Source organism: Clinocottus analis, unplaced genomic scaffold (genome assembly GCF_023055335.1).
Source record: "Clinocottus analis isolate CAN_PGR_092001 unplaced genomic scaffold, fCliAna1.0.p SCAF_9, whole genome shotgun sequence".
NCBI classification, from domain to species: domain Eukaryota; kingdom Metazoa; phylum Chordata; class Actinopteri; order Perciformes; family Cottidae; genus Clinocottus; species Clinocottus analis.
Genome location: NW_027176251.1, coordinates 4,007,501 through 4,032,552, shown reverse-complemented (window position 1 = coordinate 4,032,552; position 25,052 = coordinate 4,007,501). Strand labels below are relative to the sequence as shown.

The window sequence follows — 25,052 nt, the reverse complement described above, 5'->3', positions numbered from 1 at the left end:
AGGTAGTGAATGTAACAGACGCCTTGCCACCAGCCCGACAGGGTTGCCTTATCGCTGATATGGTCAGTCCATACTTTTAAAAGTTAACATTAAATCACATCAGAGCACGTTAACGTAGTATTTTATGCTGTTAAAATGGATTGTATTTGAAAACAGCAATGAGTGTCAATGTGATCAGGTGCTATTTCCAAGAAACAATAAATACCAAATTAGAGGAAGCCCGTAAAAAAAAAAAGGAACAGTGATCGATTTAAATTGTATTATTAAGCTGTTAAGTTTCCTTCAAATGTGTTTGTACTTGATTGTTTAGGCAATTGTACCATGATTTTAGTATATTACAATCTTGACCGATGTGACATCTTTTCATCTCAAGAGTTTGGTGTTGTTTGAACGTGCAGCAACATCAACTGTGGAGCAAGTGAACGGCATTAAATATTTATTTCTTATCAAGATCTCTTTCGTACGTTCAAAATTGCATGATCCTTCAGTGACTGACAGCAAAAAAAAAAGCAGAACAATGCATATTTTATTTTTTCATAAAAAGACAGGGATAAGTCACAAAGCAACAATATTTTCAATTCTCTAAAAACTATTTTCTTTTTGTGAAATTCTACATTTCCAGGCGAGGTTTCTGTTGTTGTCCATGTAGCTACAATACCAATGGCTCTTTTTGGGTAAAAAAAAAGAAAGAAAGAAAAGTTGGCTAACAAACATGCTATCTAAAAGGAATTCATATATTTTAAGCATTTTCTCTTCTATGAAAAAGCACAAGAAACAGCAAGTGAGAGCAATCTACTTCGACTATGTGGTAAAAAGGCTTTACAAACTTGGTTGATAGTTTATGCAATACTTAACCTTGTGACATCTCTAGTGGAAGCCTGAAAACCAGCGTGAGTTGAAACATCACAGTACATCAAATCACACAAGACAGTTCCTACTTTACAAATAAATTACTGTATCGTAGAACATGTAAAAAAAGACAACTTGTGCTCCTATGAGAGAAAAGCCACACATACTGGGACAGCTGCCTTCCCCCCTTACAGGTGCGGGTACTGTGACAGACAAACTCCTGTATTTATTGACCTCACTTGGCTGAACATGAATGTACATTTAAAGTAGGGACTGATATACATATATGGACATTCCTCGTACAATCATAAGGAGGTCTGTAGTCTTACAAAGAATATCAAAACCTGAGTTAAACAGACCAAAGCTTGCAAATCTTTTCTTATCAACCAAATATATTCAAAGCAATTATGAATTCTATGCTACTGAACAAAACATGGGACTGAGGGAAGCACTCCGTTATGTGGAAATTGTTTGATAAACTTGGTGGACCACAAGAGGAAACGAATAAGAATGATTCAGAGTCTCAGGCCTTAAGATGAGATCTCACAATTCAGTAAACAGCACAGTGGTAACCTTCAATTTAATGCGCAGATGGTTGAATAACTTAAAAACCTCAAATTTGTACAAATACTATAAAAGCATTACTTCTATAAAATAGAAAATATTTCAAAATAGATCGATTTTTAATTTAAACTTTACAATAATGTGTAGGCTGCCGGTTCTTGGCTGGTTCGGGAAGAGAATAGGTTTCGGTTTCTTGTTTTTGTACCTGAGCGGTGAACTAAGCAAAAAACTGTCCAGATTTGAGCACAGAATATCGTTGTCCACTTTTTGACGCAAGGTATGTTATTGTAATAAAAAAAAAAACGCCTCTCCTGAATTAAATAGACAAGTAAACAAAATAATTCCCTTGAATGTAGTCTTAACGTTCCCCTGCAGCACCAAGGGAATACATGCTGATGACGGTGTCTAAACTACAATAAAAACATAGCATCTTTATAAAATTAACAACGTAAAAACCACTAGGGAAATACAAGCATTTAAAATCAAACATAACTGAAATCCCTCACCTGAAGATGCTGTTTTTTTATTTACCAATAAACGTGTGTTCACTAAGCTTTTTTAAAACCTGGGTGAGATACGCATTTGATCCAACTCGAGCGCTGTGAAGCCCTCCTCTACCCGCAACTGAAAAAAAACTAACAAAAAAGATCTACTAAGATTCATCTACTGAATTATCCATCATATTAGGTGCAGTTTTAGGGGCTATTTCTTTTTTGGGATATGTGTGCGTAGATAGAGCTGGTCAATGTGTGTCGGAGGTGGAGAGTCAGAGGAATAAATGCAGGTGGTGATGCAGTTACAATGCTGATGCTCCGCCGTCTTTCTCCTGCAAGACAGACATTATGTGCACTTGTATTAGTCTAAATATGCATTAATTAATCTTCATTAGATGATACTTAAAAAGGCATTTCTCCCAGTTTCCAGTCTTCATTGCTAAGCTAAGCTAGCCGCCTCCGTATTCGCTGGAAAGATATGAGAGTATCGATCTTCTTGTCTAACTCTCAGCAAGAAAGCAAACCAGGGTATTTCCCTTAATGTCAAACTAGTCCTTTAATATTCTGTCAATTACTGTTACGTGTCATGGGTGTGTTGTACCTGATCCTGGTCGATGTCAGAGTCGGCAGTTATGACGATTCTCTTCTCCACGCGGGTCTCCGAAGATCCGCTTTTCACTATCTGGTTGTGGAAAGAAAAGACGTCATTGAGGGGCAAATAAAATACAGTAAAAATCACCACAAAGCAAGACTCTACTGCTGACCTTTGAGATGTGAGTGGTAGTGGTGGTGACTGTGGTGCCACTGGTCGTCTCGGAGGTCGCGGTCTTGGAGCTGGATACGGTTGTGTCGTCTTTGTCCTCGTCTGTCCCATCAACTACCACCTGAGAAAAGAAAGAAACGGGTAGACTGAGTAATCCTGTTTCAATAATGTGACCTTGAGCTTCAACCAGGGAAGATGCAGGGCCGCTTCATTCTTAATCTGGAGGCTCTGGCCTGGTCCTCCCAGACTTAAGTGCTGATATCTCCTCCATGCAAACAGACCGTCTATGGCTGAGACAGATCTGGGCTGAGCAGGTGCTGGAGCCCCTACCTTTGAAGACTCATAGATGAAGGTCTTCGTCGGGACGATAGGGACTTCTGTGGTGGAGAAGCCACTGGGTAAGGAGGCGGAGACGGCTGTGATGGTGACTGTTTGGGTCTGCACCAGAGGGGGCTGTGGATGGGAGCATAGCCCCATGAGTGGCTGTTGAAGCAGGCACTTCACACCTCACAAACAACCAATTTGTTTTACACCATGCATTCTTTCTACCCCATCGTCTGGGTGAAGTCATCTTCACTGCAACAGCCATTTCCTCTCACCAAGATGTGCTTACGATTTTTTTGTGTGTGGAAACAACAGAATTACCGTGTTATTTCCTTTCCCTCCACCAACTACTTGAAAAGAAAACCGGGAGACGGAAAGCCATACGTGGGGTTGCAAAGATGGTGAAAGTAAAGTCAAAGTGCATAACCGAACATTTGGAGGCGGAGAAGAATGTGATAGTGTGACAGCAACCCATCACCAAAGCTGAGACCACACCACTGTGCAACGCCTCTTCTGCTGTCACACTGTACTTCAGCGTTAAAGATTCACAAGTTTTGATTTGTTATAGTGCTGCAAAGGAGTGATTTGGAGCGCTCGCTTTGAAATCAGAGGCCAAGCAGAGACGGCGTCATCGTCACCCTTGGGGGGGCTACCTGAAAGCAGCTTACAGCCTGGGGACCATCGCTCCTGAAACAGGAAGCTGGGGAAGATCCAACAATCCTCCCAGAGCACACAGACACTTCAGGACACGGTCCTTCTTCCTCCTGGGTCCCATCTAACGCCTGACAGCAGGGGTCAAGGGAGGCGGGCCGCTGCACCATCTCCCCCTCTACGATGGGCCACAAGGAGGTCTTAAATCCTACAACCGCTTCCTGATCACATGACTCTTCCTCAACGCGAGCATCCCGGGCGGGGACACCATCAGGCTCATTCCTGTGGCTCACAGTGGGACTTGGTATGCCTGAAATGCCCCAATTGCTGCTGGTTTCCTCATGTGCAGCCTTTGTCTCTGAACCACCGCAAGGGAGACTCATGCACACGCTCTACAAAAGACACAACACAGCCACTATGTGATCATGGGAAGGTGAAGTATTTTCTACTGACATGGTATGTATCACCATTTTTACATAGACGTATTATGCAGGTTACAAATACTTAACTATGCATGAATTTGTACAGTATAGCATCCATTTTATGAGGTACTACCAATCTGTAGGAAGATAATGATGATTTTTGGGGGCCGTACATAAGAATTTATAGGACAAAATCAACACAGCCTAGCAAAACTAGTGAAGACCACTTTGAGCCCTTCATGGCCACAATGTACATTTTTCCGTACCGATTTCCTCATGACTCTTGCTCCAGAAGGTCACCAAATAAGATGGATACTGAATACAAGTATTCTTCCATATTGTTTATTTAATAAATTAATGTAATTAGTATGAGTCAGAATGAATGGGTTATTGTTTTAGCTTGAATATGATTTGCAAAAATGACATGCCATTCACTAATTTGGACAGTCAACTACAAAAAAAAAAAGTGATAAAGAAAATCACAAACTTAAGTAACAAATTCACGGAACAAACAATCATATGAACTGTATATGGAATGCCTTTTATTCTTTGGTCAAAAGTTGATTGTCAAAACATCATGCAACGGGGAATCTCTTGCTGTTGCTACATACTGCCCCGTCAAATACTGGTGAAGGACAAAGAGGTTAATAATTATCACAATTAAGCTGCCTCGAGGTCTCCCGTAACAGGAAGTACGATATATTTCTCAGCAACAAGACTGACGTTTTCTAGTTCTACTTACTTTAAACTTAAACCAATTCTTAAACCAATTCTGCTTTAAGTGGGTTCAGAAAAATGTTTATATATCCAAAAATCACATCACAGTGATCAGCTTAGACAATATTCTTAGACAACTGACAATATAAATGTACTAAAAACAGGTATAAAAGCAGGCTTTAAGTGACATGGTCAGACATAAGCCTCCAGATAAAAGTCATTATTTTATGTAATATTGGTTGACTGAGTCCAAAAAACAACACACAAAATGCAAAGTAGTAGTAGTAGTGGCTTGATTGTCATTTCCAGTCCTACTCAAACCAGTCTTTGGAGAACAGCTCTGTTTCTGGTTGGAAAAAACCCCAGGTCAATTGTGCTGCTGTGGGAAATGGAAGGAATGAAAGTCTTGTCCCACAGAGGCCAGAAAAAAAGGGCAGCTTCTCAAGTGGAGCAGTGGATGAGAGATGAATAATGCTACGGTGATGTCGAAGAGGAGGCGAAGGAAGGAGAAGAGGAGAAGAGAAAGCTAGAGGTTTGATGGGTAGATGGACTAGGTGCAGTCTCCGCAGGTCACACTCGCACCTGTCTGGGGTTTCCGGAGGGTCGAGACGGCCCCTCAGCTGCGCTTGGAGTAGAAGTCTAGCAGGGGGCCGCGTGGGAGGCGGATGACAAACTGAGAGGGAGGAGGAGCAGGAGGAGGAGGAGGAGGAGGGAGAGAGAGAGAGATGAGGAAGGAATTTTGAAATGACAGAAAATGAACTGAAACTTGTAAAAGCCAGAGATGAAACAAGAGTTGCGCAATAACTGATTATTCAAAATATTAAATGGGCTTTTTATAGTTTCAGTGTTGTTGTCCAGAGCATGGAACTGTTACTGGCACATGCATTTTAACATGCATTTTTCCATGTCCAACAATTACAAAGTTACACTGGTAGTATCTTATTTAAAAAAAAGGATGTATGTTATACGTTGTTTTGATAAAAGTATCTCAGCAAACTCTGGTCAATTTCCTTAATAGAGCAGAATGATCTCTTTGCTCTAAGCAGTACCGAGCTACGCACTGAAAACTTCACTCATCTGAAGAAGCAGGTCAGAAAGTAGCAAAACCAATCTTCTGCATGTCAAACTATGAAAGCAACATTATTGCCAATGTTGACATTTATTAAAGTAGGCCTTTAGTCTTGTCAATGTACAGCTAAAGGTTTACTGGAATGACAAACTGGTTTGTAACACAGTGTTTGTCCACTCCATCAGGAAGACAATGCTTGACCAGTGTCATATTGCTGTTCTGATGCACTACTGGTCTCACTACAGACACGACGCTGTCAGTTCTGGCTTTGCTTTGATTTTCTGTGCAGCTCAAATGCATCCTGACAACATAATGCACTTGGAGGCATTTAACTCCAAGTGAAGAAATGCTTCATGTCCAAACAGTTTTGCTGCAGTTGAGTTAACGTCTTGCCTAAAGGCATTCACAATGGAGATTATGTTTATTCATGTGTCATGTGATCTTTTTCACTGTAACAACAAGTAATGCTAATAATGACACAATTAAATGAGTTATATAATGGAGTATAATGAAATGACAAAAGGGGAGTGTTGGGCTTAAAGTAACTGAATACTATTTGGCTCTTCATGGAAAAACAACTATGGCTTAGCGAAAGCAAAAAAAAAGGAGGTGAAAAAAGTGTGAAAAGAAAGTGAGCAATGCAGAAAGTATTAAAAGCAAAAAGAAAGCTCACCAATAAAGGGAGGACAGAAGAGAAGGAAAAGGTAAATACTGCTGAGTGTCAGAACGTGCAAAAATTCAACTCCGAACCATGCGCTAAGTCAACGTCAGGGTCTGGCAGTCATGCAACACAAACACACACACACACACACACACACACACACACACACACACACACACACACACACGTCAGGGCTCAGAGGCATTCAATGCAGTAAAGAGAAAGCAAAGTTAGTTCTCAGAGAGTGGACAACCTGTCCCTCAAAGATGCCTCAACCACGACAATCTTTTAAGTGAAAGAGCAAAAATACAGACCCCATTCCACAAGTCCCACTGCATTCTTCATACACATGCATGTGTTGCATCCCACATGCCATCTCCTTGAACAGGGCCGTACATGCACACATCATCCATTACACTCAGAGTGTAAGAGAACCAGGAATGACAACCGGAAGAGCCTGATCCCTTCTTTTATCGGTCTCTTTTGTTTAAACATATTCACCCGATAAGAAAAGAGTCCAATAGAGGGAAACAATTCAATTTTGGAATTCGCACCAACTTTTACAAACACGAGCAAGAATTTCAGGTTCTTCTGTTCCATTACAAATCCATGAACACTGCTCACACTAGTGCAGCCATGTTTGCCAATCCAGTACAATCATCTGGGAAAATGCAGAGCCATGGAACACAAACGCGATGATGCATGTATAAATACAGCTTTAACCAAGTCCATTCAGGAATTGTTAGTCTTTGTGAGGATTTCTATTTCAACATAAGTTAAACTTGTTGCTTTTGTTTGCTCCAATTCTTGAACTGGCAGACTTGGGTTTAAAAAAAAAAAAAAAGGATTTGCAGGCGAGTGGTTTCTGTGGGACACTTACCCCATCGGCACCGGGCAGAGGCTGACCATTGACACCTAGGGTGCGAAACGGAGAGTGCGTGGACAGGCGCTTGTCCCACTCACTGGGCCGGTTCTCCGGGGCGGCTTCCATGAAGTTCCTCTTCAGCTCACTGATGCTAGCATGATGCCTGAGCAGTTCTTCCTGAGGCTTATCAAACTCCTATAGGGTGCCGAGTCCAGGGAGACACAGTGTGGAGAGGCGGAGGAATGGGAGGGGAAGATGGCGCCAGGAAATTAAAGAAGAAAAAAAAAGTGAAGATAGAAAGATGGATGGAAGGGAAGATGAAGGATATGTTCGAGGTTGAGAGAGATTAACAAACAGGAGAGAAAAAAGAAAAGTGACAGTCAGATTATGTTCTGTTTTCTTTACTGTACAATTTCTGTTGACTTATTGCTGATCAAATAAACAAGCAGAAGCAGGGCTAATTGGTGATTCTAAAGGAATGTAAATTAATCAGGATGATTAATTGCGATTAATCAAATTGTGGCTTCTTGATAGATTATCAGCGACTCCTTCTGAAAATAAATACCAAGCGTGGCAGCTGATTCATGAGCCCAGACTAGTTTATAAGGGAAAGATTCACAGGAGTCATTGCTGTGATTTATCAGAGTCAATTATTTTTTGGAGATTGGGCAGGCAGGAGCTATAATTACACGACGCTGCATTAATGGTCTATTCGTAGCATTAGTTTTGCAGTGAAACACAATGCGAAAACAAGCTGCAAAACCAAAAGCAAGAGAGGCGACAATGGTAGACATGGAACAAATCATCAAAGATGAAGCTGTAGCATAAATGAAGACCTGTTCATTTCACACAAATGAACAAAAGCAGTAGCAGCACTCATTTGGCAACATTTAGCACCACGTTGATCTGCTAAATATTGACTCCCAATATACAATGATCTAGCCAGTGAACAAAAGTGTTTGTTAACTGTTAATCATAACTTATTGTTGTGCTAAAGAGCAACTCAATGATACGTATTGACTGCTGAGAAATTGCAATGAATTTCTGGTAAGTTAGAAACTGTGATGGCGGTAAACAAGCAAAAGCAGGAGCAGGAGAATACTGATGATCTGGAGAAAAATATATCTCAAATAAAAATGGAGCTGCTTGTGAATTGTGACAGATAAAGGATGTTATGGAGTACAGCCTCCATAAGGAGTTTGAGTACCGATACAAGTAAAAAATGTAAATTCAACAGGAATCTCCTGAAACAATTGGATTAGAGTTATGTTGCAACACACACACACACACACACACAAACATTTATCATGTAATCTATAGCCAATGATTTACACTGATGCAGAGTAGTGTGAATCATGCCACATGCAAGCGTGATATTAAACAGTAGCCATTGTGCCAAGAAAAAACAGATGGAGACGGACATCTCCAGAAGGGATACAAACCTCCAACATTAAAAGGCTATGTCTGATATAAATTGAGTCATCCTCATTTTTCTTAGCTCTTTTCTGTGAAAAATAAAAAGAACAAAAAAAGTGTGTTTTTTTTTTCAGTTCGCCTGCATGCTGGCATTAAACTGCCACACGGGGGACATGCATACTACAAACTTCACTACAGTGTCAATACAAAAAGACAGAGTGACCACGAGAGGCGAACTGTAAAGTACTAACAAAAGAAACAACTTAAGGCGTAAGAGTTCTATTTTCATAATGAGAAAACAAATTAAAGAACAGTAGTGACTGACAGAAAGTTATCATGCCTCTTTTTAGTAAAGTGCACAAATCTATAATCATGCATGTGTGCATTCCAGGGTTTACGACAATAGCAAGCAATGAGAGGAAACAAGTGCCTTGAAAACGTTCAAACAGCTAATATGTGCAGAAACATTATATAAATATTGGCGTTTTATTATTGGCATATTATTCTGGTATCACTAGTACTCTCTGTTTACACATTCCATCTATTATTACGTTATTTTTATCTTTTAAAATGCGCTGCATGTGCATCGAACCCGATGTGGATTTCTCTAGAGACCTAACTGTATGGAAGCACAACATGAGAAGAGGGTGAGATTAGTCTTTTGGATGAGAAACTCAATATTGTGAGGATGGAGGTGGAGAGATGGCGACGGAAATGTATACCAGGCTAAGAATCTGACCTTTCGCATTCGCACCACCTCCGAGCTCGTCACCTCAGACTTGTGCTACCCCGGGGGAGGAGAGAGGGACACATGTTAGCATCCTCCGCCTGTTGGCTTTAACACATCTCAGCTATAGTGGAAACAAGCCGTCGTCTGAGGCCGACATGCACGGGCCCGGCGGCGGACACTAACCTGAATGTCCCCATTGATGGTGGATATCAGGAAAGAGTCTACTTGTCTCTGGTCCCTCCAAACTGCTGGCTACAGCAGCAAGAGAGACACAGTTCACACTCAGACACAGAGAACAATCTCTGCTTTCTACTTTACCACCTTTAACTAATTAAGACTATGAGGCAATTACATAATAACTTTTTATTTTATTTTATGAAAGGTCTTCATATTTCATAATGCCATCACCTACAATCGCAATGCCCATGCTATAAAGACAAATCATGAATATTTTAAAAAAATATTTAGCATCAGCTATTCTGTAAGGCATACATTGTTAACACACATATGATGCTACATAAACATTTAGATTGAATTACATCACAAACACGTAAGACAGTGGTTAGAGTGAAATTCAATACCTTGACCTCAGCCTCGATTTTTGAGGGCTCCACAGCTTCGACGGTGACCTCCAGCTTTCTCTCTTCTTTGCGGCTGGTCTTGATTGGAGTGGAGGTCTGCGGCTGATCGAAAGGGGCCATAGGGATCCCCGCCTCGGCAAGGGCAGCCTGGGAGAAGACCGGAGCACTGACGGGACGGGTGCCCCTCTGTGTGCTCACCGCTAGACCAAATACAGACAAAGTGGAAACGTTAATAACAATGTGTTACGGAGGGATAAGATTACAACCACATCTGACATGATCAAATCCCCTCGTGTTCATAGCGCAGCAGCTATGAACATATAAATACAGTAACACACGAATGCACATCCTTGCAAGCGGCCAAATCATACTTACCGTTTCAAGCCTTGACATGATCAGATAAGTGCACACACTGCAGGGGTATACTGTACCTCATATGCTTCGTTTAGTCTCTTATAGAAGGACAAGCACACGTCAAAATCGGAGGTGGGCCGGAAGTGAATTTTCACAAAGTGGGATGAGAGCAAAAAAGCATGGATTAGTTCTTGTTGCGATCCGACGTTAGATGCAAAAGCAGATGTTAGGCCGTAAAGCTCGATGCGGTTGAACTGTTGAACTCCTGAGATTAGGAAAGCGTCATTTCTTCAATCTGCGAAACATAGCACGATCAGAGGTCCTCGAATGATGTGCGTTGTCATCTGTGGACATTTTCTCTTTTGAAGAAAAGTCAGTGTATCCAGTATAAGGGCGGCAAATATCGCGAAGCGTTTCGTGGCGTGAAGAAAGCGAGACCATGTGCGAGCTGTTCATTTGCAAATCAACAAACCCAAAACAGGTAAGAAATACCTGACTCTCTGAGGCCAACATCTAGTAGAACAAACCAATCATCATTGACATGCGTTTGAGTGAGTGGACGTCTTTCCACCAGGATCCGTTCCTCAAACTGTGGTCTCCCCTCCGAAATAGCAATCCTTGTTTTGGCCTCAGCAGTTGGAACGCTCACCTCGGCTGGGAAGTGGATGCGCTTAGGGACAACTGCTAGCACAAATACACAACCAGATATTATTATTATGGAACGAAAGTACAAAATATAAGGACATTTGTGTTCATCGTGAAATAGAAGACAGAGTTAAATGGGTGTAAAAATATTAAATAACAAATTAGATGACTGCTTTTCTTTAAACACACTGGGTACACATATTAGAACAAGTGTGCACTTTAAAACAAACTCAAATAGAAATGTTTACATGTATAGCTGGACTCAATCATTTTTTATTTTACCTGATTTCTTAGTGGCCACATCCAAGTGAATGAACCAATCATCGTCCACCTCTTTTACTGCTGGACGCGGTTTCTGCTGTACCGCCTTCTCCTGCTGCCACATCTCCTCCACAAGAGTGATTCCCTGCTGTGCTCCCTGCTTACTGGCTGCAAACTCTTTCGCTGTTCTTACTTCAGAATGTGTACGGATACGGTCGTCCACAGCCGCTAACGTAGAATACACACAAAGCCTCATCGGTCAGAACAGTTCCACTCCGGGAGGAGACATGTAATAAAACGGGAATGCACACACCAGGCACAATGTCATTTCATCTGATTCCATACACACGCTAACAGCAGAATACCTGGCACTTTTTCAGCAACATCTAGCAGCACAAACCAGTCGTCATCCACCTGTCTCGGATGGGATGGTTTAACCTCCAACAACTTCACAGGGGGCCTCACGTCTTCCCTGACGAACTTTGGTTTTGGTTCAGCGGCTGCCACCACTTCGACAACACGCTGAACTACAGCAACTAACATAGAGAAGTAAGGGTAAATATGGCTCATGCTCATTTACTTCATATTTCATTTTTGCAGGTGTCACTACTCATCTAAGCCTTTTAGCACAGTGCATGTAGACATTGAGTCAATGAAAGGTACCTGTAGGTACGACAACAGGCTTTTCGCGGATGATGTCGAACAGAGAAAACCAATCATCTCCCCCTTCTCTCTCCGACGGTGATGCAATGTGGCTAGTTCTAATTTCAGACAGACGTGTCTCATCTTGCCCGCTGTGCACACCAATTATCATCTTCTTCCATGTTCTAGTCTCTGCGGTGGTCACCTCGACCTCAAGTGTCCTCCTCATATCCGGAACACTCTCAACAGGAGTAACTGGCACAGAATCAGACAATCAGAGTCAAAGAAGCTGAGCAAAAGTGAAAAGCGGCAGAAATTGGCAAGGGGTAAGGCTCTTTAAATAAAATATCTCAGAGCAAATTCTGGTGTAACACATTATATTACATATACCTGATGGTAGTACTACTGCCTTTTCACGAGTGGCATCAAACCAGTCATCATCTCTCTCGGGCCAATCTTGAACATTTTCCTGCTCAATCTGTTCAAGTTCAACCTGCTGCAACTTTCTCTCGAGGTTTATCACTTCCATTCGCAGAGGTTGAACCCCTGGATAAATTTGGCTCGGTACTGCCAGAGAAACTGAAAGCAAACAGAATTTATCTTCAAACTTCACCCAAAAGCGAAGAATCTGACAGAAACGTCTTATTTCATACAGTGACCATCGTAAATCGGTCGCCCAGTTCACTAGTAAATTCAATCTTTGTTGTATAAATGTGTGTGAAACATAAGAAAGAATCGTGAATGCTGTGGGTACCTGGAGGTACAAAGGCTGAGTCTCTGGGAACAACATCCAGTAGAAGAACCCAGTCATCATCTCTTTCTCTGACGGGATGGGATAGTTTCTGCTCTCTTTTGTCGTCTTTCTGCACCACAATCTCTTCAACTATGACCTCCTTCCTGGACTCTATCGTTATTGTTTCGGTCACAGTAGATATGCTTTCTTCAGGATAGAGCTGAACATACTCTGCCATGATAACTAATGACAAACAGAATAAATAAGTATTAAGACACTTATAATATGCTTGTAAGTCTTTATCATGGGCCTGGAGGGAAAGGCGACAATACCTGGTGGCACATATGATGGTTCTCTGGTGGGAACATCCAGCAGCACAAACCAGTCATCTTCTATCTCTCTCACAGCCTGGGGCAGAGCTACAACTTGCTTTTCACTCAGCACGTGTTGTTTTTCTGTGTCTGCTGCCATAATCTCCACTCTTTTTTCGACCTCCTCATGGACTGTTATTCTAACGAGAGAGACACGTTCTTCTGGGGACACTTCAACACGCTCCGCAACAGCAACTGAGACAAAAGAGATACAAATCCTCAAACACTATTGCCAGTTCAGGGGATTTTAGAATAAGAGCGTCCCCAAAGCTCATGGATGATCGCTTTGATAAGAGTGGTGAAGCAGCACAGGGGATGTGTAGCAGTACCTGGTGGTACATATGATGTTTCTCTGGGAACAACATCCAGCAACACAAACCAGTCATCATCCCTGTCAGCGGGCGGCTGTTGCGGCAACTGTTGTAGATGTCTTGGCTCCTCTTCTTTTATCTTTGTCTCCTCAGCTACTACTTCTCTAATAACCTCCTCTGTTGCAGTTCCAGACACTGCGACAAAACTTTCTGCACCCAACTGGTCTCTTCCCTCCAAGGTAACTGATATGGGTAAAGTCGAGAGAACATTTTTTTAACACGAGCAGCAATACTTACTTCCTGTATATTAGCAAGAAAGCACAAAAATAAAGCACAAGAGAGCCAACGTTTTGAAAAGCAGCACAGGGGATGTATAGCAGTACCTGGTGGTACATATGATGTTTCTCTGGGAACAACATCAAGCAACACAAACCAGTCATCATCCCTGTCAGGCAGCGGCTGTTGTGGCAACTGTTGTAGATATCTTGGTGCTTCTTCTATTTCCTTTCTCTCTTCATCTACTGCTTCTCTAATAACCTCCTCTGTTGCAGTTCTGGCCGCAGAGACAAAACTGTCTGCACCCATCTGGTCTCTTCCCTTCAAGGTAACTGATATGAGTAAAGTCAGTAGAAAGTCAAACAGTAACACGCTTTCTGAATATCAAGCAAGCAGAAGAGCCAACGTGTGAGCAGTACCTGGTGATACATAAGGCGTTTCTCTGGGAACAACATCCAGCAAGACAAACCAGTCATCATCTCTTTCCATGATGGTTTGTGGTGGCGGGATCGCTGGTATATGCCACACTTCTTCTTCTCTCATTGTTCTCTCTTCTACTACAATCTCTGTTTTCTCCACAATAGTTGAGCTCTCAGTCTGGGAGGTGAATGACTCGCCTTCATCCAGCTGAGCACGTTCCACAGTAGTAACTAATGATCACAGCAAAGACACAGAATCTTTCAACACGGGAGCAAACATGCAGCGCCAAAAACCTCACAGAAGAAGAAGAAGCGGGAAATGGCGAGGTGGGGGTTATTCTCACGTATAATCCCACCATGACAAAAAATGTATTGCAGAATGTACATCTCAGAGAGATTAGTAAAGGTTTAAAGCGGTTAGCATTTTCACATACTTTACCTGGTGGTTTAAAAACGGCTTTGTGTGGTGGGCGGTCAAAAAGTATGAACCAGGTGTCCTTATCTGCCACCTGAGACTGATCCTTAGCCTGAAACCTCTGTGTAACTTCTCCCTCAGTTATCGTCGCCAGTACTTCCGTCTTAAGCCATGTCCCTCCTTTTTCTACCCTCTCCTCTAAAGTTACACCATGCGGTACCTGCACATCTTCCCTTTTGTCCTGCGGATGCTCTCTCTCATCTACAATAGTAACTCTCCCTTTAGTCCTGCGCTCCACCGTCTTGTATGCGACTACAGAAGTGGTAGTGGGAACATCTGGAGATCCAGACTTCATCTTCTCCTCTTGCCATTCCTTTTCTATCTGGCGTAGCTTTCCTCTCAAGCTGTCCTCGGACAAAGTCTCATTTGTCACTTCTTTTTCACTCTCCTGCTTCATCTCGACCCTTTCTTCTTCTTCTTCTTCATCTTCATTAGGAAACAAGCCTTTAAAAAACACCTGCTTTATCTGCTCTTCTAATTCATCCACTTCATGCTCTTTTGTCTCTGTTGTTCGTACGGATTTACTCGAGACGGTTTCTGTTTTACTTTCAATTTGTTTCTCCTTCTTAAAATCGCCTTCTTCCTCTCTTATCTTATCTACCTCTTCCTTACCCAATTCCTCTTCTATTACTTCCTGAAGTCGCGCTGCCGCTTTTCCCCTTTGCAGGAGCCAACCCTCTAAATCCCTAACTTCTCTCAGCGTCTTATTCAAAACATCCATCTCGCTCAGACTGTCTGAGACCAGAGTTTCCTGCAGCCTCTCAATTGTCTCCTCACTGGTCAGTTTCTGCTCTGCCACAGGCATGGCCTGTTCATCCTCCTGCTGGAGCTGCGCTAGGGGGGACACTGGTAAAAGTAAAAAAGGGAAAGCGAAACAATGACCATGAAAGGAACTAAATGTGATTCATATTTGCAGACTGTTAAAATGTTTGTACCATCAATGTTCAAATTCTAAAAGGAATATTTCCACACGAAGAAACTCACGTGGTTTGTCAACAGGCTCAAGCGAGGATAGGCTGAAGCTTCGGTCAAAGTAAAGGAACCAACCATCTTGCTGTATCAGAGCTGGTCGCAGTAACCGATCCAGGGAGCTATTTTTTGCCAAGCTGAGCTTAGCTGACAACATCAGAGAAACAATGCTGAACATTTTTTTACCAGATGGGCAAACAAACACGAATCTCACACTGCAAAATGCTGAAAACGTTCTCTAAAAATCCAAGCTTCAGTGAAAGATTTAGAGGTTCTGGTTTCGGATTTTCCTTCAAGCAAACTGTCAAATATCAGGCATTGAAAGAGCAAATACCTGGCTGTTTCACAAAATCAAAAGGTGGGACAACGGGAAAAGGAGGATGACGATGGAGCAGGGCGGACCACTGGTCCTCCTTTCTCCTCTGCTGTTGCTCATCAGATCCCATATCCTGCCACGGCCGACTGACTGTTTGGGTGATGGTTTGAGAGCCAGTCTGCCCAGTATCATTGTCCTCCAAGGTTACTGTGACGGTGTGAACAGACTGCCCTTCCTCCCAAGACTGAATGAAAGTCTGCTCAGACTCCCCTCTGGCTGTGAAGAGATGACGAGGTGGTGGCAGTTATGTAACGCTTTTGCTGGACGGATGGCGGCCACAGCGAATGCTTCAAAGGGCTTCAAGCATGTTTCTGACAAAGCCAGATGCCAAGCATTTGTACCAGACTATTGTGAGTCCAGCAAGCTGGGGTTAGAACAAAGCGGAATGAAAAGATGCCTCTCAGAGGAAAAGGGAAAAACTGGCGATTACTTTTCAGTGTTCAAAGCAACCACTTCATCCAGTTTTAATACGGCCACTGGAGCGGTGATGAGTGAGTCGGCCAGTGAGGATGTTCAACATAAAAGTTCAAGCTATAAGCAAATGAAAGCCATGGTGCAACACACAAGTTCTGAAATTGCCAAAAAAGTGAGGAACAGCAGCCTCAAGACTGGAAATGCCCGTGTGTACTTTAGCATGTAAGGAAAGTCATTATTTTTCCTTCCAGAGTGACCCCGGTGATACAAGGTGGGTGACATCGCCCACATGACATGAGTATGGTCAGTGTTGTGACAAGTTAGCCATCTATGCTGCGAGTGACTGGCAATGTTTTTAAAACGATTACAGGCATAAAAGCAAGTTTGCCAGAACGGACCAGCATGACGCGAGAAGGCCGTCTGTAAGCGACAATTTAGTAAATGCTGCAAATATGTCAAAAAGCGCTGTTGCGGCTCCACACAGTTCCCGGTACCTGGGAATTCAGGAGAAGACCGGGGTTTGTCAGATGACATCATCAGCGACCAATCGTCAACCTCAGACCTAGTTGATGCTGAGAGTCGTTGCAGGAACCGGAGAGTTTCATCTCCAGCTGCAAGAGCGAAACACGTCAGAGAGTAGCTTATCAAACCTGTGCTTGAATACAATGATTCCAACGTGGGCTCACACACTTGCACATACCTCCATCTAGGTTACGAGACAGTCGCTTGCTCGCAGAGCGCGTAAAGCGAGGGGCCGGGCGGTCGATCAAGGAGCTGGCCTGGCGGGTCTGGGCCTGCGTACGCCCGCTGTACCGGAACTTAGAGCCCAATACGAGGAAGCGACGTGATGAGGGGGGCTCCACTGTTGGTACTCTGAGGGACAAAAACAGTGTTTCAGTGCTAGACCCACGTAACAGGAGTGCAAATGTTACATCATTTCAAATCAAAGAATTTTGCAAAATGTACTTGTTATGCAACAAGGTTAGCAACAACTTCAACTGTTATCTTATTAAGTAGACAAAACCTTTAAGGTTTAATTCTAAAAGGTCAGGACCATAGGAGCCAATATAAGGCTTAAGCTGCAGTGACCAGTTAGCCAATTAACCATTATGCACAGGCAGAGCCTTACAATGACCTCTGTCGCTGGGCAGGGATGTGTCCTTCAGAACAAATTGAGAATTACTTCTTACCTGAAGAAGGTATGGTGTTCAACGCAAACTTTCCACAGCTTCTTTGAGGCTTTGTAGTTTGGCAGTTTAAAGCCAATTGTGCTTTCATACTGCTCTTGCTGAAAGTGAACAAACAAAAATTAAGTTAAAGTTGAATATAATGACCCTATGGTGACATTATTCTGTCCATGCAGTATGGCATACATCCCAGAACTGCGTTGAATGAACATATTAAAATATTAGAAATCTGCATTTAATAAATATTTTTAAATGTCCATAATGAGAATAGCTACTGAATGATCTAGAACTAAACCTATTAGTGAGGTAGACAATATTATAGAATAATATAAAATAAAGATTAAAAATCTAATTACTATGCAAAATATACAAAAAGAAATATGAATTGAGATTTACCTCTGATGGCCTGATTTTGATAAAGAAGCTGCTGCGCTTGTAAGAGATCTTCAGCACTTTTGGCCAAGGGAAGCGGTTGATCCTCAGCTTGTCCTTGTACACCATCAGACCGCTCGAGCAAACCCCCAGCGTAATGTCGACACCGTCGAGATCCTGCATGCGTAAAAACAGGATGAAACGGTTATGATATTGGATTCCTTGCACGCCATCGCCGTCATCCTGCACTTCCCACAAGCAGTCACTGGGAGGCAGACTTTCTCACACTACGGAGGACATGCAGTTGAGGTCATAGAGTTTGAAATGATATTAATCTCTCCTATTTTTTTGAAAGGGGGCTGACATCAATTTTGTAATTAAAATCTGGATGCAATAAAAGGATTCTGTTGCACAAATAATGACACAAAGGAAGTCGGTAAACCCTTGAACTTTGCCACTTTAGAATTTCCATTAAAACCCTGCAGTTTACTCACACAACACAAATCTAAACAGGAAACATTTAATATCATTTTTTTAAAAATTACCTTGGCTTGGTGCAGGTCAACTCCATACATGGCAAGTTTCTTGGCATTTTCCAAAAACAACATGTCTGCCTGGGCTGGGTTCATTGACCTAGAAAAACGCAGAAGATACGGGTCTTTTGAAATGTTATATTGTCAGGGTTATTTTAAAGGACCTGTTATATCATCCAGTTATATAAGCGCTGAAGATGCAAGGATTCTTTACAGTTTGGGTCTGCTGAATTGTGCTTTCTTAAACTTAAAGAAGACATTGGTCAAAACACCACAATGTACCTACAATCATTGCCCATTCCCTTTAATTACCTGTACGTGCGGTGCAGCTCCATCACTTTCTCCTCCAGCTCTTTGCCCTGTCCCGGGGCCAGGCTCAGATCCTTAACATAATCTGTCCCATGGAGCTCTGGGTCATACTCTCCGAGCTCTGACTGGGCTGTGTAGGAGCCCAGCAGAGACAGCGTGACAAAGGAACAGGGAAGAACGCCTTGCAAAATGTCCTTCCTCAGCTGGAGGCACAGAAAATACCTAAAGAAGAGGTGAAAGAAAACAAATATAAGCTCACTTATGAAGATGTAAAAACTGCATTCAGTTTTTAATAATGTGATAAAAGATTATACTGTAGTGACATGTTTTAAGAGTTAGAGGAGAAGGTGAAAACCTCTCGGTATATATTCTATATGAAGCTAACATGCGCCTAGCTTAGCATGAAGACTGGACGCAGATAGAAACAGCCAGCCCGTCTCTGTTCAGGGTTTTAAAACTCTGCCTACCAGCACCTCCAAAGCTCACGCAATAACATGTTACATCTCAGAAAATAAGCAGTTTTCCCAAAACAAGGAACTATTCCTCCAACACGAGAGATATTCACCTGGTGAGGTCTTCGGTCAGCTGTGCTGGATCAGGAGGGTAGAACTTCACGCCAAATTCAAACTCGTACACAGCACCTGAAACCTGTTTCCTGATCTCTTTGGTGGACTCCAACCAAGTCTGCAGACATTTGGGGGAAATAAAATTAACAACTGCTCACAACTTTCACTTTTAAAATATCTCGTTTGTACATGCATACCGGAGAAGAAAAAGCCGCCTACCTTGGTGGTTGGGGTTTCCCAGGTTGAGAGGCCGAAGTAATCTCTCTCCAGCAGGTTGACGTGGTCACACACCTTTGTGAGAAGTTCTTGGACTTTAGCATGTTTCTACATGAGAGAGAGAGAGAGAGGAGGGATATTCTTCAGTCTTTATAACATTACACAAACACAGGACAACATACTGTAATGTGTGAGGTCTCTTACATCAAGCTCACACTCAAACTGAGTGTTGTCCAGTAAGGTGACTTTGCACTGCATGGTTTTCTGACGTTTGGAGCCTTTCAGCTCTTCTGCCTTTTTCTCAGTCTTCTTTTCTTTCACAGACTTCTCCTTCTTCGCCTCCTCCTTTGCCTCCTCCTTTTCTTCTCCTTTGCCTTCTTTCTCCTGTTCTGCTGCTTCTTCTTTCTTCTCTGCCTCCTCCTCCTCCTCCTCCTCCTTTACTTCTTCCACAACTTCAGGCTCCTTTTTTATTGCAGCTTCTTCCTTTTGTTCCTCTTGAACAATGATGTTCTGATAGAAGTCAAGACAAGACATTTGCAAAGCTGGTCAGATACAGATGAGGACTCAAAGTTTTTATTTTATTGTATTGATTCTGATTGGTCTATATTTTAGTAAACAGCAAATATGCTGTAGCTGCTGCTTGTATATTTCAGACCAGCATGAAGCACTTTTGTTTCAAGACAAGCTTTCAGCTCAAATCAGCATTGTTACTTTCGCTGAGCAAGCTGTCCACATCATAAAATATTCATTAGAAAGAAAAAATAAACGTGTTCCTCCACTACAATCCAATCTGCTGCATGAATTTGTAGACATGAGAGCTTCTCAATTATCACACTAGTGATTAAAAGGAAAAACGTTGACATATTGGCAAATGTTGTTCTTTCTTGCCAAGAGCTAGATGAGAAGATAAATAATGACTTCAGATCCCTCCATTGAATATGACGTTACAACCAGCAGCTGGTTAGGATACCATAAAAACTGGAGAAAGGTGGAAACAGCGAGGTCGGCTCCGTGCTAAGATACAGTCTTCTTGCACCTTGAAAGCGCATTAATTGCTTTAACATGCTTTATCTCCTTTGTTTAAGCAGCACAACAAAACTAAGTGTAAAAACGGTAGTGGGGGGAATGAGTGTGCCTGACTATCTTTTGGCCTGTTGCAGCAACCTGCTGAAAGCTAGTTATCGCAGTCCCAACCAGCAGGAAAGTCACCGCATCCGACAAAGAAAGTCTGGTACGTACATTCCACTTACACGTATGTGGATTTTGTTACATTTGGACTAAGTCAGACTAGCTGTTTCTCCCTGTTTCCATTCGTTCTGCTGAGCTAAGATAACTGGCTGCATCCTTATAATTAAGAGTGGCAACAATCTTCTCATCCGAGCGGCGCAATATTCTTGCGTGTCACACTCACCTGTGTCTCAGCGCTGCTGACAGAGTGCTGATCAGGAGCCTGTTCAGTGTCTGGCTCAGTTTTAAGCTCCGGCTCTGGAGCTGCAATTGGGGCTTTCACCTGCTCCTCCTTTGGCCCTTTCACCTCCTTCTCCTCCTTCTTTCCTTTGTTCTTCCCCTTCTCTTTTTTCTTCCCCTTTTCCTCTTCCTTCTGTTGCTTTTCTTCTGTCTTTTCCTCCTCTTTTTTCTGGACCTCTTCTTTCACCTTGTCCTCTTTCTTTTTAGCCTTCTCGTCTTTTGTCTTCTCCTCCTCCTTCTTGGTCTTTTCTTCTTCTTTCTTCTTCTTTGTTTTTTCGGCCTCCTTAGTCTTTTCTTCCTCTTTCTTCTTTGCTTTTTCTTCTTCTCTCTTCTTCACCCTTTCTTCTTCCTCTGATTTCCTCTTTGCTTTTTCCTCTTCCTTCTTCTTCACCTTGTCCTCCTTTTCTTTTTTCTTTGTAACCTTCTTGTCAACTTTTTCCTCCTCTTTACTCCCTTTCTTTCCGGCGTCTGCCCCCTTCTCTTTAACTTCAGCAGTCTCCTTCTGTTCTTCTTTTGTCTCAGATTTTTCCTCCTCCTTTTCTACAGCCTGTTGTGTTTTCTCCTCCTCTTTCTTTTCCTCTTTCTCCTCGTTTTTCACTTTTTCCTCATCGTCTTTTACTTTGTCCTCTTTTTTCACTTTCTCCTCATCCTTTTTTTCTGCTCTCTTCTTGGCTTCTTTCTTTTTCTTTTTACTGCCCCTCTTCTCAACCTTTTCTTCTTGTTTCTCTTTTGGTTCTTTTTCTTCCTTCTTTTTCACGTCTTTCTCCCCTGGTTTTTCTTCCTCTGCTTTAGCCGCCTTCTCTTCACTTTTCACATCTTCCTTCTTTTCCTCTTCGGACGTTTCAGCTTTTTCCTCTTTGTCCGCCTTTTCCTCCGCGGCTTTCTCTGCCTCGAACCCCTCTCCCTCGGAGCACTGCGAGCGGCGGTTGAGGAAGGAGGAGAAAAGGCGAGACAGGCCTTTGCCAGCAGAGGTCCGGGTACGAGGCTTCAGCTGCTCTTCCTCAGGGGAGGTGGCGACGTCGGCGGGCCCAGGCTCAGACGCCTGCTCCTGGGCCTTCTTGCTCGACTGCTCCCCCTCCGGTTCGGACGCTGCCGCCTCCGGCTTCTGCTCGGGTTCGGGCTCGGGCTCGGCGCCACTGGCCTTCTGCTTCCCCTCGGTTTCTGCCTCGCTCACTGCACTTGCCTCTGTTGTCATGGTAGCCACTAGGAAGGAGAACAGAAGAGAGCCAGAGATGGAGAAAGGTCACACGGCTGTACAGTACGTGACCGCGCACAGCATGACCGTAAACAACAAACATGATTAGAAGCAGCGGACTGTCCATCAGCCTGTGTTTACTTGGAAACTTTACACTTCTCTTTGCTGTGACTGGCACGCAAATTATATTATATATTATTATATTGTTATAAACAATGTATATGTTTATATTATTATAAACAACTTAAAAAAAACATTTACTGGTCCTGCATCTTTAAATGTATTGTTGTTTCTTTTTTTAATTGTATAGGTCAAATAATTAGATGATGTAAATGAAAGAAAAAGAAAATCTCCTATCATGTAAATAAGGTAATCTGTATGCATGCTTCATTATTCTCACTTACGGCTGATGCTCTAATCATGAGAAAATTGTACAATATGTAATTTAGAGAGCTGCTTTACCTTATTGTTAGTTACCTACTCAGAGTTGCATAAATGAGATTTATTCTAAAAAAAAAAACATGAAGCCAACCGCTACACACAGATTTTATTCTAACTCAAACACACATACACAAACATTACATCCCCACACAATAGCCCTCCTTGTTGACGAGTGTGTCTGTGTCTACACGGGGTTCTGAAGGCGAGCTCACAACGCTGCCCATCACAGACTCATTAAATCTCACTGACACAAAGGGGGCATTCTGCTCCCGCGCTGCATATTAGCACCGCCTGGATCATCCTCGGCAAGCACGCCGGGCTCTTCACCTCACACGTCCGTCCTGCACGGGTCATTTGAGGCACCCGGACGAGGCAATACGGCCATGATACCATATACAATCAATAAATGGTTTCAAATGAATATTTCCTGTTGAATTAGGTCAAAGTGGGTCGTGCTGCAAATTCATGACCCAGACTGCTAAATCAGAATTTTACCTAATAATACTGTCAACTGAAGCCAATATGTTACCTTCTGAATTAGTTATGATATAAAGATGTGAGCTGCAAAGATTAGTTGGTTTAATTATTAGTTGATCAAATAAAGATAATTCAAAACAATTTTGCTCTTTAATTAATAATACAAAAATGTAAAAGAAATATGCCCTTTTTTAGTTTTTTTAAAATAAATGTAAAATATTTAATTCAGACGTTTCAGTCACTGAGAATTGAAATCAGACAAACTGTAAACAAACTATGAAACTGGGAGGGACATTTTTCATAATGTCCTCACATGTGATAAATAATGTATTGATTAATCCAAAATGTAATCAGCGGTTTATTCGATTCATGAAAATAATCGTTCGTGTCAGTCCCCTGACAATCGCACAGTACAAGAGCCTCAGAGTTTAATGAACATGACTTTCATACAGTAGTTTGGCAGCGAGAGGAGAGATCTGGTATATTTAGAAACTTCTAACCAGCTGATTAAAATCACACAACTGACTGCGATACACTGCAGGTGTTACGCAATGCCGCAACACCTCCTAAGATATATCAGTTACAGTAGATCACATTGCAATCAATGTTTGTCCTTAATGAGATTGATTTGCATCACGTCTGTACTAGGCATTGTCAAATTGATGACTAATGTGTCCGTTTGTCTCTTCCATATGTAGTTCAACTCAAGTCCCACTCTGCCTTGCATAGAGTGGGGGAGGGGAGATGCTAGACAGGCAGGCCAATCTTCCAGATGTACAGGGCCGTCCCAAAGGGTGCAGCCTGGCCCTCTTTACCATACACATCTCACTGGCACTACAGGACAGCAGGAGGGGAGGAGGGGGTACGCACACAGACCAAATCCTCTTTAGCCCTCCCTTTGTTTGTGTCCAGTGACCAATAACTGTGCTGCACACTATAACTAATCCTGCCTACCCTTCCCCCCACAAGACCCCCCATAGGCCTATTCCCTAGGTCACCACTCACACACACACCGTTATGCATCAATGCTCCCGGGCTCCTCTGGGTCTTTTAATGCTCCGTCATCTAAATTGTGATTGTCAGAACACAGACATGCTTCTAATGGACCAGCTGAGCTTGTGTCTGCTGCCTCCTCTATTTTGTGTTGCTCATCTAACATCTCTGCTATCAGCCAGCTGAGCAGGCCTATGACTGGCATCATGACCGATGGAGATAGCGGCAGCCACACTACAGGATCTCTAAAAAAAAAAAGCAGCATCAATCTCTCATAATATGGTACACATTTATTTTTTTGGTGTGGGGGTAATTAGGTGAAATATTGCTGTAATAAAAAAAAAAATCTGCCCTCAATCCTGTATAATTAGTGTCTCTAATGAGCTAAATTATAGATGAAGTAGGCCACCCTCGAGCAAGAGTGAGCTTGCAAAGAGCTGCTGGATCAGGCACTAACGCCAGGGCTGGAGTTGAATTAGGGTTTGATTTAGAGTTTCTGTGAATTGCAATTAAATATAATGTTCCCACAGGAAGATCCATTGAAATGTGTTAAGACTCAGTGAATTGTTCTCCAAGGAAACTTCACGTTTGACTTGATTTCAGGAGATCACATTACTTTGCATTTTGTGACATTTAATTAGTTCACATGCTTAAACAGTGTGAGCTCCATTTAATTAATTATTTTCAATAAAATGATGCTAAAATGCTAGCCCAGTGACCGGCTACTAATAACATAATTCACTTAAACATTAATCCAAATCTCAAATCTTTGGGGGGAAAAAAAGAGAAAAAGATACCAAAACCTTATTTGCCAGTGATGTGGCTGCGATTGTGTTTGCGTGTGATGAGATGAGACGAGAGGGCTGAATGGGGCAGAGCTTGCAGAGGAGGAGGTATAGTGTATAAATAGCTACATCATGATGCAGAGACTCATTAGCCTTTAC

General features: G+C 42.4%; 1 protein-coding gene across 13 annotated transcripts in view; it reads right to left on the bottom strand.

The window, feature by feature from the left end:
• Nucleotides 1-504: 504 nt before the first annotated feature.
• LOC137781115 (uncharacterized) overlaps nt 505-25,052 on the bottom strand; it is a 27,766-nt gene continuing 3,218 nt past the window's right edge. For 2 of the 13 annotated variants that reach the window (XM_068569685.1, XM_068569683.1), the window contains exons 2-33: nt 20,947-22,205; nt 19,740-20,045; nt 19,539-19,643; nt 19,319-19,437; nt 18,757-18,975; nt 18,457-18,544; nt 17,936-18,088; nt 17,543-17,640; nt 17,053-17,225; nt 16,847-16,963; nt 15,897-16,154; nt 15,578-15,709; nt 14,558-15,439; nt 14,119-14,349; nt 13,807-14,031; nt 13,442-13,666; nt 13,074-13,307; nt 12,763-12,984; nt 12,399-12,587; nt 12,030-12,263; nt 11,732-11,902; nt 11,388-11,594; nt 10,953-11,144; nt 10,107-10,306; nt 9,709-9,777; nt 9,535-9,579; nt 8,822-8,884; nt 7,395-7,574; nt 3,001-3,123; nt 2,672-2,791; nt 2,509-2,589; nt 505-2,239 (exon numbers count right to left, since the gene is read on the bottom strand). In XM_068569685.1, the coding sequence (XP_068425786.1) occupies nt 2,210-2,239; nt 2,509-2,589; nt 2,672-2,791; nt 3,001-3,123; nt 7,395-7,574; nt 8,822-8,884; nt 9,535-9,579; nt 9,709-9,777; nt 10,107-10,306; nt 10,953-11,144; nt 11,388-11,594; nt 11,732-11,902; nt 12,030-12,263; nt 12,399-12,587; nt 12,763-12,984; nt 13,074-13,307; nt 13,442-13,666; nt 13,807-14,031; nt 14,119-14,349; nt 14,558-15,439; nt 15,578-15,709; nt 15,897-16,154; nt 16,847-16,963; nt 17,053-17,225; nt 17,543-17,640; nt 17,936-18,088; nt 18,457-18,544; nt 18,757-18,975; nt 19,319-19,437; nt 19,539-19,643; nt 19,740-20,045; nt 20,947-22,197 (6,942 nt within the window). In that variant the 5' untranslated portion in view covers nt 22,198-22,205 and the 3' untranslated portion in view covers nt 505-2,209. The other 11 variants (XM_068569684.1, XM_068569691.1, XM_068569686.1 and 8 more) reach the window with 11 other exon arrangements.